This window comes from Helianthus annuus, chromosome 10 (assembly GCF_002127325.2).
Source record: "Helianthus annuus cultivar XRQ/B chromosome 10, HanXRQr2.0-SUNRISE, whole genome shotgun sequence".
Taxonomy (NCBI): Eukaryota; Viridiplantae; Streptophyta; class Magnoliopsida; order Asterales; family Asteraceae; genus Helianthus; species Helianthus annuus.
Window position 1 is genome coordinate 39,798,237 of NC_035442.2, and position 13,781 is coordinate 39,812,017.

The following is a 13,781-nucleotide window of genomic DNA, read 5'->3' on the forward strand; positions in this document are numbered from 1 at the left end:
ATAAAAAGTGGTTGTGAGTAGAGGAGAGAGAAAATGTTACTGTTCATCTGTATATTTGGGGAGACACTGTTCACCCACTATAATTTTTTAATATATATTGAAAGTGGTTGTGAGTGAAGGAGAGAGAAAAATGTAATGATAAAGGTATAAAAATATTATTTAATTGAAACGGATAGAGAAAAAGTATTTGTTTTTAGTGAAAATATATTGATATAGGAGTTGTTTTTTAGTGAAATGTATGTATAATTTTAAGGGGTTGGATGTGAATGCTCTTATACCTAGATACATCAATAATTAAACTTTTACATAGCTGGTGCAATAATATGTATTAGTTAAAATACTCAATTCAAGTGTAACAATTGAATTTAATACTTGTGCGTTCAATTGCTATTTACTAAGATATTTAATCAATAAGAAAAATGTTAATCATCATTTATCAAATAAACGTACATGTTCGTTTAGTTTGTCGAAAATTATCTACTTGATTATTTAAGTATTAAATTACCATGAGATACGACACAATAAATTAATATGTATTATTCTAGGGTTCGCAAAGTTTCGTATGTTACAACCTACATTCAACAACAAGGCTTTAAAAGTTAGTCATCACACTCGTTAAATCATAATTCCTTCGTTTTAATTCCATCCGTATATGAGCTTTCATCTTTCTTACACATTCGACCACCCAAGTACTTGGGTTTGGCATAAACACTCTTAATGAGAGTTAAGCATACACATTCGACCCATTTAGTTGGGTTAATTGCTTTCAACATAAATCCTTCTTTCTATCCGTATAACGGATTAAGCTTCTAACATTCATCATAGCTTTCAAAACCACCCATTCAAAACGGATGGTAGCTTATTCTTACTCGACTTGTTCAACTAGAACCGGTCGACTTGCATAGCTTATTATAACTTTCATTATAACCAATTCCGCAAGGGATTTGCTAGTTACTTACTAATCACCATAACATTTTAACAAGGATTGTTTATCATATTATAAACAAAATTATAAATAAGGTTTAATTAAGATTTTTGTATGCAGCGGAACATACCTCGATCCTGTGATCCTTCCGATTTCTTAGCACTCGAGCCCTTCTCCTTCACGCCTATATCAACATAATCATTCGTTCATTTAGTATCCCAAACTTTGTTCTATTAACTTCCAAGTTTCGCATAATTGTTCTTTCAAGCATTTCATCAAACACATGGCGGGTTTCGCATTTATGGGATTTTTACCTATCTTGCTAAACATGTTGTTAAGCTAGTTTTCTTCAATCATTCTACAATAATCAATCAAGCTTTATTCCATATCAATTTATCTAATATTTATACATCATAGGCAAGGTTATTCATCAACAAATCACACACATATAAATACTTGATCATTCTATCCCTAGTAACTTCTCATAAATTGGGTCTTGACTATTTAGCCAACAAATTTGCTAGTAATCAGGTATTATTCTAATCTTATATCATAATCTTAACTAAATTTCATAAATTTCATGTCATGCATTCAAGATTGGATCAAAACCCACTTCCTACAACTTGTTAAATCACGAAATTGAACTTACCCTTTCAATGAACAAGTTAAGAGCTTGCAATTTCCTGATTATCATTTCAATTTCTTTGAATCTCTATAGTTTTTCTTGTGAATTGGATGAAGCCAGGGTTTCCCCCCTTGGCCCTTGTTTGATCGAGCAGAACCCCACATATGTACTGTGTGTGGGTTTTTTTTTTGTTATTTATCATTTTATTAATCTTAGTTTTAGGTGATTACAGCTTTAGTCCCTCTATTTCCATCACAAATTTAATTTAAGCACCACCCTTTTATTGTTACATTTTAACTTATGCATAATAAATATTTTTGGGGTGTTACAAGTCTACCCCTCTTAAAAGAGGTTTCGTCCCCGAAACCTGAACACATAACCCATTTAAACATGTACATACAAAAAAGAAATGGATAGTGCTTCCTCATTTCATCTTCCGCTTCCCATGTGGGTTCTGACCCCTTTCGGTGCTGCCATTGTACCAACACTTGTCTAACAACTTTGTTGCGGAGATTCTTCACCTTGACGTCTTTAATGGCTAATGGTCTTTCAACATAGTTCAACCCCTCGTCCAACTCGATGTCATCGAGAGGTACTAAAGCTGTTTCATCAGCAAGACACTTTCTCAACTGCGACACGTGGAAGGTATTGTGAATTCCGTCTAACGTAGGCGGTAATTCTAATCGATATGCAACCCTTCCAACTCGAGCCAAGATTTAAATGGTCCAATATAACGAGGACCTAGCTTGCCCTGCTTGCGGAAGCGGATTATACCTTTCCATGGCGACACCTTCAATAGAACAAAATCCCCAACTTGAAATTCGATAGGACACCTTCTCTTGTCTGCATAAGCTTTTTGCCGGTCCTGTGCTGCTTTCAATCGAGCTCTAATCAATTTAACCTTTTCATTCGTTATTGCTATTAAATCACTCGGCGCAAGCTCTCTTTGCCCTACTTCTCCCCAGCATACGGGAGTTCTACATTTCCTCCCGTACAGTAATTCATACGGAGCCATTTGGATACCACTATGGTAGCTGTTATTATAAGAAAATTCCACTAGTGGTAAATGCTCACCGCAACTTCCCCCAAAGTCTATGGCACACGCTCTTAACATATCGACAAGCGTTTGAATGGTTCTTTCTGACTAGCCGTCAGTCTGAGGGTGGTAAGCAGTGCTTATGTGTAACTTCGTTCCCACACTCTCATGAAACTTTTGCCAATAGCGAAAAGTGAATCTAGTATCCCGGTCCGAGACGATTGACACGGGCACCCCGTGTCGGGATATGATTTCATTCATATAAATTTCTGCCATCTTCTCGGAAGAGTAAGCTTCTTTGATGGGTAAAAAGTGAGCGCTCTTCGTAAGTCGATCTACGATTACCCATATTTTATCATGCCCCCCTTTGGTTCTAGGGAGCTTGGTTACCAAGTCCATTGTTAGTTCCTCCCATTTCCATACCAGAATTTCCAAAGGTTGCAATTCCCCGTATGGTTTTTGATGTTCGGCTTTCACTTGGGAACATGTTAGGCATTTCTCAACATACTTAACAATATCACGTTTCATACCCGGCCACCAATAATTGGTTTTCAATTCTTGATACATCTTGGTAGCCCCGGGGTGAACCGAGTATCGTGATTTGTGAGCTTCTTCAAGTAACGCAGTCTTGACTTCACAGAAACGAGGTATCCAAATTCGGCTGAATCTCGTCTTGAGTCCGGTCGAATTTTCTTCTAGCTTATCGACCACACCTTTTAGTCTTTCTTTCTTTAAACTTCCGCTCCTAGCGCCTTTATTTGGGAATCTCTTATCATCAGTGTTGTAAAAATCGGAATTAATCGGCGCCTAGGCGTTAGTCAGGCGTTGACTGATTAATTTTGAGATAATCGGACCATTAGTCGGTAGTCGGTCCAAGTCGGTTCTAGTCGGTGCAAGGCGGCCCAAGTCGGCCAAATCGTTTCTAGTCGGCCCAGTCTTTTTTAGTTTAAATCTGGCCGAAAGAAATGTTTTTAACCATTAAATACATGGCCCAAGTTGTTTAGTTCCAACCTGGCCCAAAAAAAAGCATGTTTTTAACCCATTAAAACATATTCCATGAGGTCATGACTGATATGTTAATGTTTGAATGTTTAAATACTTAAATTGCTATGTTTTAAACTTCATTGTTTAAATTTTGAACTATTTTTAAGTATTATATTGATGTTAACGTGTGTATTGAATGTTTAAATACTTGATTTGCTATGTTTTAAAGTTACTTGTTTGAATTTTAAACTATTTTTAAGTATTATATTGATTTTAATGTATGTGTATATATATAAATTTAAAAATTATATATATAATTCCGATCCGATTAACCCGATTAATCCTGATTAATCCCGAATAATCCCTAGTCAGTACTCCACCACCCGACAGGCGCCTAGCGATCTCTACAACACTGCTTATCATATCAAACAAACGTGGTGTAACAATCATCTTCATGGATTTCACTTGGATGGGAGGTGGATACTCTTTTCGGCTTAACGCATCGGCCACCACATTTGCCTTTCCCGAGTGGTAAAGAATATCGCAATCGTAATCCTTGATAAGTTCTAACCATCTCCGTTGCCTCATGTTTAAGTATTTCTGTTCGAAGAAATATTTGAGGCTTTTGTGATCCGAGTAAATTGTACATTTTGCACCGTAGAGATAATGCCTCCATATCTTTAAGGCGAAAATTACTGCCGCCAACTCTAAGTCGTGAGTTGGGTAGTTTCCTTCATGCGGTTTAAGTTGTCTTGAGGCATACGCGATGACCTTTCCCCTTTGCATTAAAACGCATCCTAAACCCTGATGTGAAGCATCTGAATAGACAACCAAATCTTCCGTTCCCTCTGGGAGTGTTAATACTGGAGAACTAGACAACTTTTCTTTTAACACGTGAAAGGCATCTTCTTGGTCTTCGCCCCACACAAACTTCACCTTCTTCCTTGTCAACTTCGTTAAGGGTAACGCTATTTTTGAAAAGTCTTGTATGAACCTCCTATAATAGCCGGCAAGGCCTAGAAAGCTCCTTACTTCAGTTGGAGTTTTTGGGGAAACCCACTTCATTACTGCCTCAATCTTCGATGGATCAACCAAGACGCCTTCCGAATTTATCACATGGCCGAGAAACTGCACCTCATGGAGCCAGAAGGCGCATTTTGAGAATTTTGCGTATAGTTTCTCCTTACGGAGAACTTCAAGTACTTCACGCAAGTGTCTCATATGTTCAGTCTTGCTTCGCGAGTAGACTAGAATGTTATCTATGAACACGATCACAGATTTATCTAACATGGGTCGGCATACCCGATTCATAAGATCCATAAACGCTGCTGGAGCGTTCGTTAACCCAAAGGACATAACTAAGAACTCGTAATGTCCATATCGGGTTCTAAATGCGGTCTTTGCAATATCTTCTTCTCGTACCTTAACTTGATGATATCCCGAACGTAAGTCTATCTTTGAAAACCAACTCGCCCCTTGTAATTGATCAAAAAGATCGTCAATTCGAGGTAAAGGGTAGCGGTTCTTCACGGTTAGCTTATTTAGTTCCCTGTAGTCGATGCACATGCGCATCGACCCGTCTTTCTTCTTAACAAATAGAACAGGCGCTCCCCAAGGCGACACACTTGGGCGTATAAAGCCCTTATCTAGCAGATCTTGTAGTTGTGTCATTAACTCTCGCATCTCGGTGGGAGCCAATCTGTAGGGAGCCTTCGCTATCGGTTTCGTGCCCGGAATTAACTCGATGCGAAACTCTATCTCTCGTTCGGGAGGGAGTCCCGGCAATTCATCTGGAAATACATCCGGAAATTCATTCACGACCTCAACATCTTCAAACTTCGGAAGGTTTTGTTGAGCGTCTACTACATAAGCTAAGTAGGCTCCACCTCCGTCAATTACATACTTGACCGCTTGGACAATAGTACATCATTTCACTTCTACGTTTCTCTCTCCTTGAATTTTCAATTGACTTCCACCCGGGGTTTGGACAGTTATGGTTTTGTTTTGACAATTTATCTTCGCATGGTTTTGGGACATCCAATCCATACCCACTATTACCTTAAATTCCCCTAGAACCATAGGTATAAGGTCGATGTTGAATTCCTCACCTTCTATAGTTAACTTACAACTCCTACAAATTTAGTGCAACAAGTAATTTTTACTATCGGCAATTTCTACTTCTAAGGGCGCCGGCATTCGCTCAACCTTGAAGGAAGGATTTTGTACGGTTTCATTCGAAATAAACGACATAGTGGCTCCGGTGTCAAACAAAACATGAACCGGCATAAAATTTAATAGGAAAATACCCGAAACAACATTCGGATGAACCTTAGCCTCCTCAGATGTGATTTGGAACATCCTCCCTTTTGCCTTAGAACTCTCTTGCTTCTTATCTTCCTTTTTCGACTCTTGTTGAAGTTTCGGGCATTCCGTTTTAATGTGCCCCTTTTCAAAAAAATGGAAGCAAGTCTTCGGGTTATTTGGACATTGATAAGACGAATGCCCTTCTTTACCACATTTATAGCATCCCTTTTTGCCTAGCAAGCACTCTCCCGTATGAAGTTTTCCACAAGTCTTGCAAGGCGTGACACCACCCTTTGACTTATCTTTCCTTCCTTGTTCTTGATACTTCCCCTTTTTAAACGGAGTCGAACTTGCACCTTTTTCATTAGGTCTCTTCTCACCACATTCTTCTTGCCTCTTAATTTCAATTTCTCTATCCCGCGCCAGATTAATAAGCTCGTCGAGGGTCTCACATTTCGAGGGAGTGATGAACTCCCTGAATTCTGCCTTCAGTATGCCATAAAAGCGATTGATCTTCATTCTTTCAGTTTGCACAAACTCCGCACAAAACTTCATCTTATCCAAGAAAGTGTTCGATATCTCATTTATCGTCTCGTTTTTCTGTCAGAGGCGTAAGAAATCCTCTTGAATCTTATGAATGGCTGACTGAGGATAGTGGTATTTCATGAAGGGCTCCTTAAACTCTTGCCAGGTCATAATTTGGAGTCTTTCTTCTCCTATTTCCTTGCTATGCGCATCCCACCAATCTTTCGCCTAGAGGGTGAGTTGGCCGGTAGCAAACATCACCTGATCTTCCTTATCGCACCGACTTCGTATAAATACCGCCCTATGCTTGAAATCCATCTTTGACATGCGATTGGGTCGATCTTACCATCATACGTTGCGGGATTGCACGCCATGAAGTCTTTATACGTGCACCGTCGTTCTTTGCTTTTACCTTTAGATCCTTCAATTAATTCTTTCAACTCTTCAATTTTACTTGTCATCATGGCATCCACAACTCCCAACACCCGACTTTCTACTTCTTGAGCTAATCGTGGAAGATTAGGTTGCATAACTTCTTCTGCCACTTCTGTGACTTTGTTGTTAAATGCTTCTTGACGAGCAGTATCATCATCATCATTAATGTTGCTTGCGTCAGCCATCTACACATGATCATGTTTATGTTTAGCGCACATCTCAAACTTTCATTACATCATGATACTTTAATCCGTGTTTATTTCATTTACATTCTTACATTTTAAACTTTACTCGACTTTAAAACTTTCATCCTTCATTCATGTCTTTCGACACTTTACTTTCGATTTCTTTATACACTTCTTTCTATCATAACCACTAGTCGGGGTTTACATAATCATTTTAGGCCTTGTATAGACCCTAAGCGAGCTTATAATAGGCCACTAGACCATTTGGAAACTCAAAATATTAAAGACAACATAAAATAAAAATTTCCAGCGGAACCATTTTCCACTTCCCGTCGGCGACGGCATCATACCCCGTCGGCGACGGGCTTCCTAAATGTGGCGTCAGCCACTTTGCTCGTAGGCAGACATTTAGAGCGTCGGCAACCAGGGGGCGTCGGCGACGGCCAGAGGCCCGTCGGCGACGGCCTCTCCTTTGCTGAAACGCTGCAGTCTTGTTTTTGGCTGTTCTGACTGTTTTCCGGGTCCATTTTCAGCTACCCGGGTCCAGGGATTTCTCATTTTACCCATCTTAATACTTCTTAACATAATTAATCTTAAATCTTAAACCGTAACGCACTATACATACTCATATTAAGCGAATGTTTAAAATTTTACCTCATTGGCGATCTCGGAGCGAGCACATTTGCACGAGCCATCGGTTTGAGTTCGTGCACTAAGTCTCTTGCCCGAATCCCTCAAACCTTGGCTCTGATACCAACATGTAAGGTCCACTTTTCCGTAATTATAAAATTACTTACTAGAGTAATTTAATAGACATCAAAAATACCAACTTTGATACATAATTAAAATTTTTACAAAAATCGGGCATGACCCGTTCGAAAAACGAACATGCCCCCTGTTTTTAACTTGATCCACTAAATAACATTCTACGATCCGTTTGACATAAAACTACCAAAAACAAGGACAACAAGTTTTACAAACGTACGACTACTAACAAAGTTGGACAAAATAACAAGTCATGGACCAAAAAGATGCGAATAAGCTAGCGGAAGCGCTTGGTGTAACAAGACATGGACACGTGCTCGCTCCAAATCTCCAAATCGACTAAAGTGAGGATTTACCTACATTCAACAACAAGGCTTTAAAAGTTAGTCATCACACTTGTTAAATCATAATTCCTTCGTTTTAATTCCATTTGTATATGAGCTTTCATCTTTCTTACACATTCGGCCACCCAAGTATTTGGGTTTGGCATAAACACTCTTAATGAGAGTTAAGCATACACATTCGACCGGTTTAGTTGGGTTAATTGCTTTCAACATAAATCTTTCTTTCTATCCGTATAACGGATTAAGCTTCTAACATTCATCATAGCATTCAAAACCACCCATTCAAAACGGATGGTAGCTTATTCTTACTCGACTTGTTCAACTAGAACCGGTCGACTTGCATAGCTTATTATAACTTTCATTATAACCAAATCCGCAAGGGATTTGCTAGTTACTTACTAATCACCATAACATTTTAACAAGGATTGTTTATCATATTATAAACAAAATTATAAATAAGGTTTAATTAAGAACTTTTAATGCAACGGAACATACCTCGATCCTGTGATCCTTCCGATTTCTTAGCACTCGAGCCCTCCTCCTTCACGCCTATAACAACATAATAATTCGTTCATTTAGTATCCCAAACTTTGTTCCATTAACATCCAAGTTTCGCATAATTTTTCTTTCAAGCATTTCATCAAACACATGGCGGGTTTCGCATTTATGGGATTTTTACCTATCTTGCTAAACATGTTTTTAAGCTAGTTTTCTTCAATCATTCTACAATAATCAATCAAGCTTTATTCCATATCAATTTATCTAATGTTTATACATCATAGGCAAGGTTATTCATTAAAAAGTCACACACATATAAATACTTGATCATTCTATCCCTAGTAACTTCTCATAAATTGGGTCTTGACTATTTAGCCAACAAAATTTGCTAGTAATCATGTATATTCTAATCTTATATCATAATCTTAACTAAATTTCATGTCATGCATTCAAGATTAGATCAAAACCCACTTCCTACAACTTGTTAAATCACGAAATTGAACTTACCCTTTCAATGAACAAGTTAAGAGCTTGCAATTTCCTGATTATGCTTTCAATTTCTTTCAATCTCTATAGTTTTTCTTGTGAATTGGATGAAGCTAGGGTCCCCCCCCCTTGGCCCTTGTTTGATCGAGCAGAACCCCACACACGTACTGTGTGTGGGTTATTTTTTTTGTTATTTAACATTTTATTAATCTTAGTTTTAGGTAATTACAGCTTTAGTCCCTCTATTTCCATCACAAATTTAATTTAAGCACCACCCTTTTATTGTTACATTTTAACTTATGCATAATAAATATTTTTGGGGTGTTACATTTTATTGACTGTATATTTATTAAATGTCAACATATACACGTGTGATTTACTTTACGATGATTTTTGAATGTCGAGAATCTCGATCAGTGAGAAAAAAAGGCGTAAGGTTCACAATGGTTTAAAATTAAAATGGGATATACCGGGCTAGGATTCGAGTTACGAGAACAAGGGCCAAACCAACCACCCAAGAATGGAATCGTCTAGCGAAAACACTTGACAACCTCCTATAAGCAGCTTTTCTTACCACCAGACCTTTCTCCATCAATTAGGAATCTGATGCCGTCACTAAACACATTCCTTAAATTGTAGCCATTTGTTGAGTGTTGTTTTTTTTTTTTTTGGTGTCTAATCTGCATATCTATCACCATTGCCCTTGATTTTATTGACTGTATATCTCTTAAATGACAACATATACACGTGTGATTTATTTTACAAAGATTTTTCAATGCCGAGAACCTCGATCAGAGAGTAAAAAAGGCGTAAGGTTCACAATGATGTAAAATTAAAATGGGATATACGGGGCTAGGATTCGAGTTACAGGAACAAGGGCCAAACCGACCACCCAAGAATGGAATCGACGAGCGAAAACACTTGACAACCTCCTAAAAGCAGCTTTTCTTGCCACCAGACCATTCTCCATCAATTAGGAATCTGATGCCGTCACTAAACACATTCCATAAATTTTAGCCATTTGTTGAGTGTTTTTTTTGGTGTCTAATCCGCATATATATCGCCATTGCCCTTGATTTTCTTGACTGTATATCTCTTAAATGTCAACATACACACGTGTGATTTAGTTTACGAAGACTTTTCAATGCCGAGAACCTCGATCAGAGAGTAAAAAAGGCGTAAGGTTCACAATGGTGTTAAATGGGATATACCGGGGTAGGATTCGAGTTACAGGAACAAGGGCCAAACCAACCACCCAAGAATGGAATCGTCGAGCGAAAACACTTGACAACCTCCTAGAAGCAGTTTTTCTTGCCAACAGACATTTCTCCATCAATTAGGAATCTGATGCCGTCACTAAACACATTCCTTAAATTGTAGCCATTTGTTGAGTGTTTTTTTTTTTTTTTGTGTCTAATACGCATATATATCTGTGACAACCCTCATAATTACATGTATCCGTACGATTTATTAATGTTAATTAAAGTGCTTGATGACTGTGATGAATTACTTTACTGCTTTCTGATTACTGCGTCATACTTACATGTGCTTGTTAACATACTAGTCTTGTGCAGAAAATTGACTAAATGGTCATGTATGTTTTCCTAAGTGTTGGGAATTAAAAGTATTGCAAAAAGATATATATATGACAATATATGGAATAACTTAGCACTTTAACGGAACGGTATCTAACCGAACAACCGGACATTACCCAGAACACTAAAATATTACTAGAGACATTATTTTTGTTTTTCTGAGCTAGTTATGGTCCCCGAACACTTAAACACATTACACAAGACATGGTACACACTAAACACTAGACATACCACTTTAACCTTCCACTTATTACATTTTACCATCAAATATTACACTTAAACCCCCCCCCCCCCCCCCCCCGCTGATTTTCGGTTCATCATGGCCCCACCAAAAGATCACAAAAATCTTCTATAATCTTCCTCTAATCTTTTCTTGGAATTGGGAGGATCGTGTATGTACTTTAAGAAGCATAGTAACCAAAGGATATTAGATCTAGATTTCACATAAGAACCCACATACACCTTATCATCTTCATTTCACCAACACAACACTCCTCTCTCTCCCTCTACAAATCTTGCGGCCGAACACCCCCTTACACCCCTCACCATTTTCGGTTTTTCACTCATACAATCCAAGGCCATCCTAAGGTGCACAAAGGTGAATAACGGAGTGTGGAACTCACGGATCATCAAGAACCTCTCTAGTTTGCTTTTATCCTCTACATTTTCACTTGTGATCTTCCCTAGCTTTAAGCTAGTTGTAAGCTTCTTGTTAATCCTTCCTTACTTCATGTTTTTAGTGGTTAATAGTTATATCTTGATGAAAACATATGAACACTAAAAGAACATAAACCTAAAGCTTGAACATAATGGTGAAATAAGATGAAATCTTGATGAAATGAAGTTTTTTTGATTATGTTGTTGATTACTTGATGATTTCTTATTAATATTGATGTTGATCATAACATTGAACTTGCTAGATTGTGATTAAAAACATGGTTTAACAAGTTAGGAGATGATTATGTGCTTACATGAAATAATCATCTTCTAGTCTAAACATGAACTTGAAAGAAAGTTGATTTTCTTGCAAAATAATAAACCTAATGAACTAGTAAACTTGTAAACCCAAGACTTGTGAATTATTTTCCTAAATAAACCAAGCTTAAAAGACGGTTTTTGAAAGATTATGATCCTTACACTATTTTGGAAATAAAGTAAGTATATGGATACTAGTGACACATGAAAATGTTGTAAATAAATATTTTTGTAAAATATGTTCACAAGTTGTGAACATCCAAAAAAAATCACGAGAATGAGATTTTAACAAAAGTAAACACACTTTGGAGGGTAACTAAACCCACTAAGCGCCTCATCAAGTTACTACGCGTTTTTATGAAACATCAAGTTCATGTTGGGTTGTAAATGGAATAGTTTGCTCTTGGTAAATTGTTGTTGATTGTTGAATAATTTTCGGAAAAGAAAATGATATGCTTATTAGCATGGACACCTCCATTTACAAAGGAAACAATGGCGAAATTTTCTAAAAATTCCAACACTTAGAAATTATTATTCTAACAAGTGTTCGCAAATACGTTTTAACGTTTTTTTTCAAAATAAACTTCGCCATGAGTTTTGTTACAAAAATACAAAGTATCGGAGGATGATTTTTACAAGTAAAATGGATAAATATATGTTTAGAATATATATTTTATACTAGAACACTTGTGTGGATATTTGTTTATTTTGTGAGATAGTTATATTATTTTAGGGTAAAATAATATAACTTAACAAAATACCTTGACATTAGAATTGTGTGGTACGTGATAGAAGTAATGAGTAGATAAACCGTACGTAGGATGCGTGGTATGCATGCACGAGAAACTGATTATTATGTGTACCTTATTAGGACGTGCTTGATTTCCTGATTTTTAGAGTAACTAATCTAACCGAGCAAACTAAGGTGAGTTCACACACTTTCTACAATGCATGGGATTCCCGGTGGTTTGGGATTGGGTTAAGAAACTAAAATGGAACCTACATATCCTCCTTGGGTAGGATATGTACCGCCATCCTCCATAGGTAAGATGCCAATATTAATCCTGCGTATTCTCCTTGTGTAGAATACGTACGTTCGTCCTCCTTGGGTAGGACAACAACCTTAAACTACTAGCCAAAACTCTATCACCAAAGTCCCTCATTTTATATCGACTTGATCGCCGAGGCCGATGGCGAGCGGGTCATTAGTTAATAGCGCTATTAGGTTTAACAAACCTCACACCGTGCCAGTCGGACAGGCGTGTACTAATGGACTATGGCAAACTGTCAATGATGATAGACATTGACGTAGGGCACAAGTTACTTTCGTTAGTAGTCGATATGGTAACTGTCTAGTGGTTCACATGGGGAAGCCCCCACTGATTATGAATATGGTTTGGGTAATAAAGAAGGAATTGGTTAATCATATTTTCAACTGTGGGGTAACCCCCACGGCAAGTAAGCCAGCAAAAGACAAACCATGTTTTCGGAAACAACTTAAAACTAAGCAACCAACTGTGAACTCACTCAACTTTGTTGTTGACTCGTTGTTACATGCCTTACATGTCGTTAGACGCTTATGGAGCTTGCGCGAGGAGGAGGTCGTTGTGGGATGTGGACTATTATGTTCCGTGCTTAATATTTGAACTTTATGAACTTATTGAACTTATATTTTGGTTTTTCGTTTTATGCTTCCGCTGTTAACTTAAAGTTGGTTACTTTCTTTTGGTCACCAATTGTATTGTGGTTGGTTTTATTTACCACCCAAAAATGGAATCGTCGAGCGAAAACACTTGACAACCTCCTAGAAGCAGCTTTTATTGCCACCAGACCTTTCTCCATCAATTAGGAATCCGATGCCGTCACAACACACATTCCTTAAATTGTAGCCATTTGTTGAGTGTTTTTTTTGTTATCTAATCCGCATATATATCACCGTTGCCCTTGATTTTCTTGACTGTATATCTCTTAAATGTCAATATATACACGTTTGATTTAGTTTACGAAGATTTTTCAATGCCGAGAACCTCGATCAAAGAATAAAAAAGGTGTAAGGTTCACAGTGGTGTAAAATTAAAATGGGATATACCGGGCTAAGA

The 13,781-nt window shown here is 37.6% G+C and overlaps 2 protein-coding genes and 1 long non-coding RNA gene across 3 annotated transcripts; all 3 read right to left on the reverse strand.

The window, feature by feature from the left end:
- Positions 1-302: 302 nt before the first annotated feature.
- LOC110881072 lies at positions 303-4,926 on the reverse strand. The gene is made up of 6 exons (XM_035978169.1): positions 3,904-4,926; positions 3,095-3,393; positions 2,325-2,584; positions 1,951-2,229; positions 1,056-1,109; positions 303-310 (listed from the first exon to the last, which is right to left on the reverse strand). Exons 1-6 carry the CDS (start codon positions 4,924-4,926, stop codon positions 303-305), a joined length of 1,923 nt encoding a protein of 640 aa, XP_035834062.1.
- Positions 4,927-5,709: 783 nt separating this feature from the next.
- LOC110881075 lies at positions 5,710-6,429 on the reverse strand. The gene has a single exon (XM_022129448.1). The coding sequence runs from the start codon at positions 6,427-6,429 to the stop codon at positions 5,710-5,712; it is 720 nt and encodes a 239-aa protein (XP_021985140.1).
- A 1,464-nt stretch (positions 6,430-7,893) lies between these two features.
- LOC110881241 lies at positions 7,894-9,230 on the reverse strand. The gene is made up of 3 exons (XR_002559651.2): positions 9,134-9,230; positions 8,624-8,677; positions 7,894-8,140 (listed from the first exon to the last, which is right to left on the reverse strand). It is a non-coding gene; the product is annotated as an uncharacterized LOC110881241 (long non-coding RNA).
- Between the last annotated feature and the right edge of the window lie 4,551 nt (positions 9,231-13,781).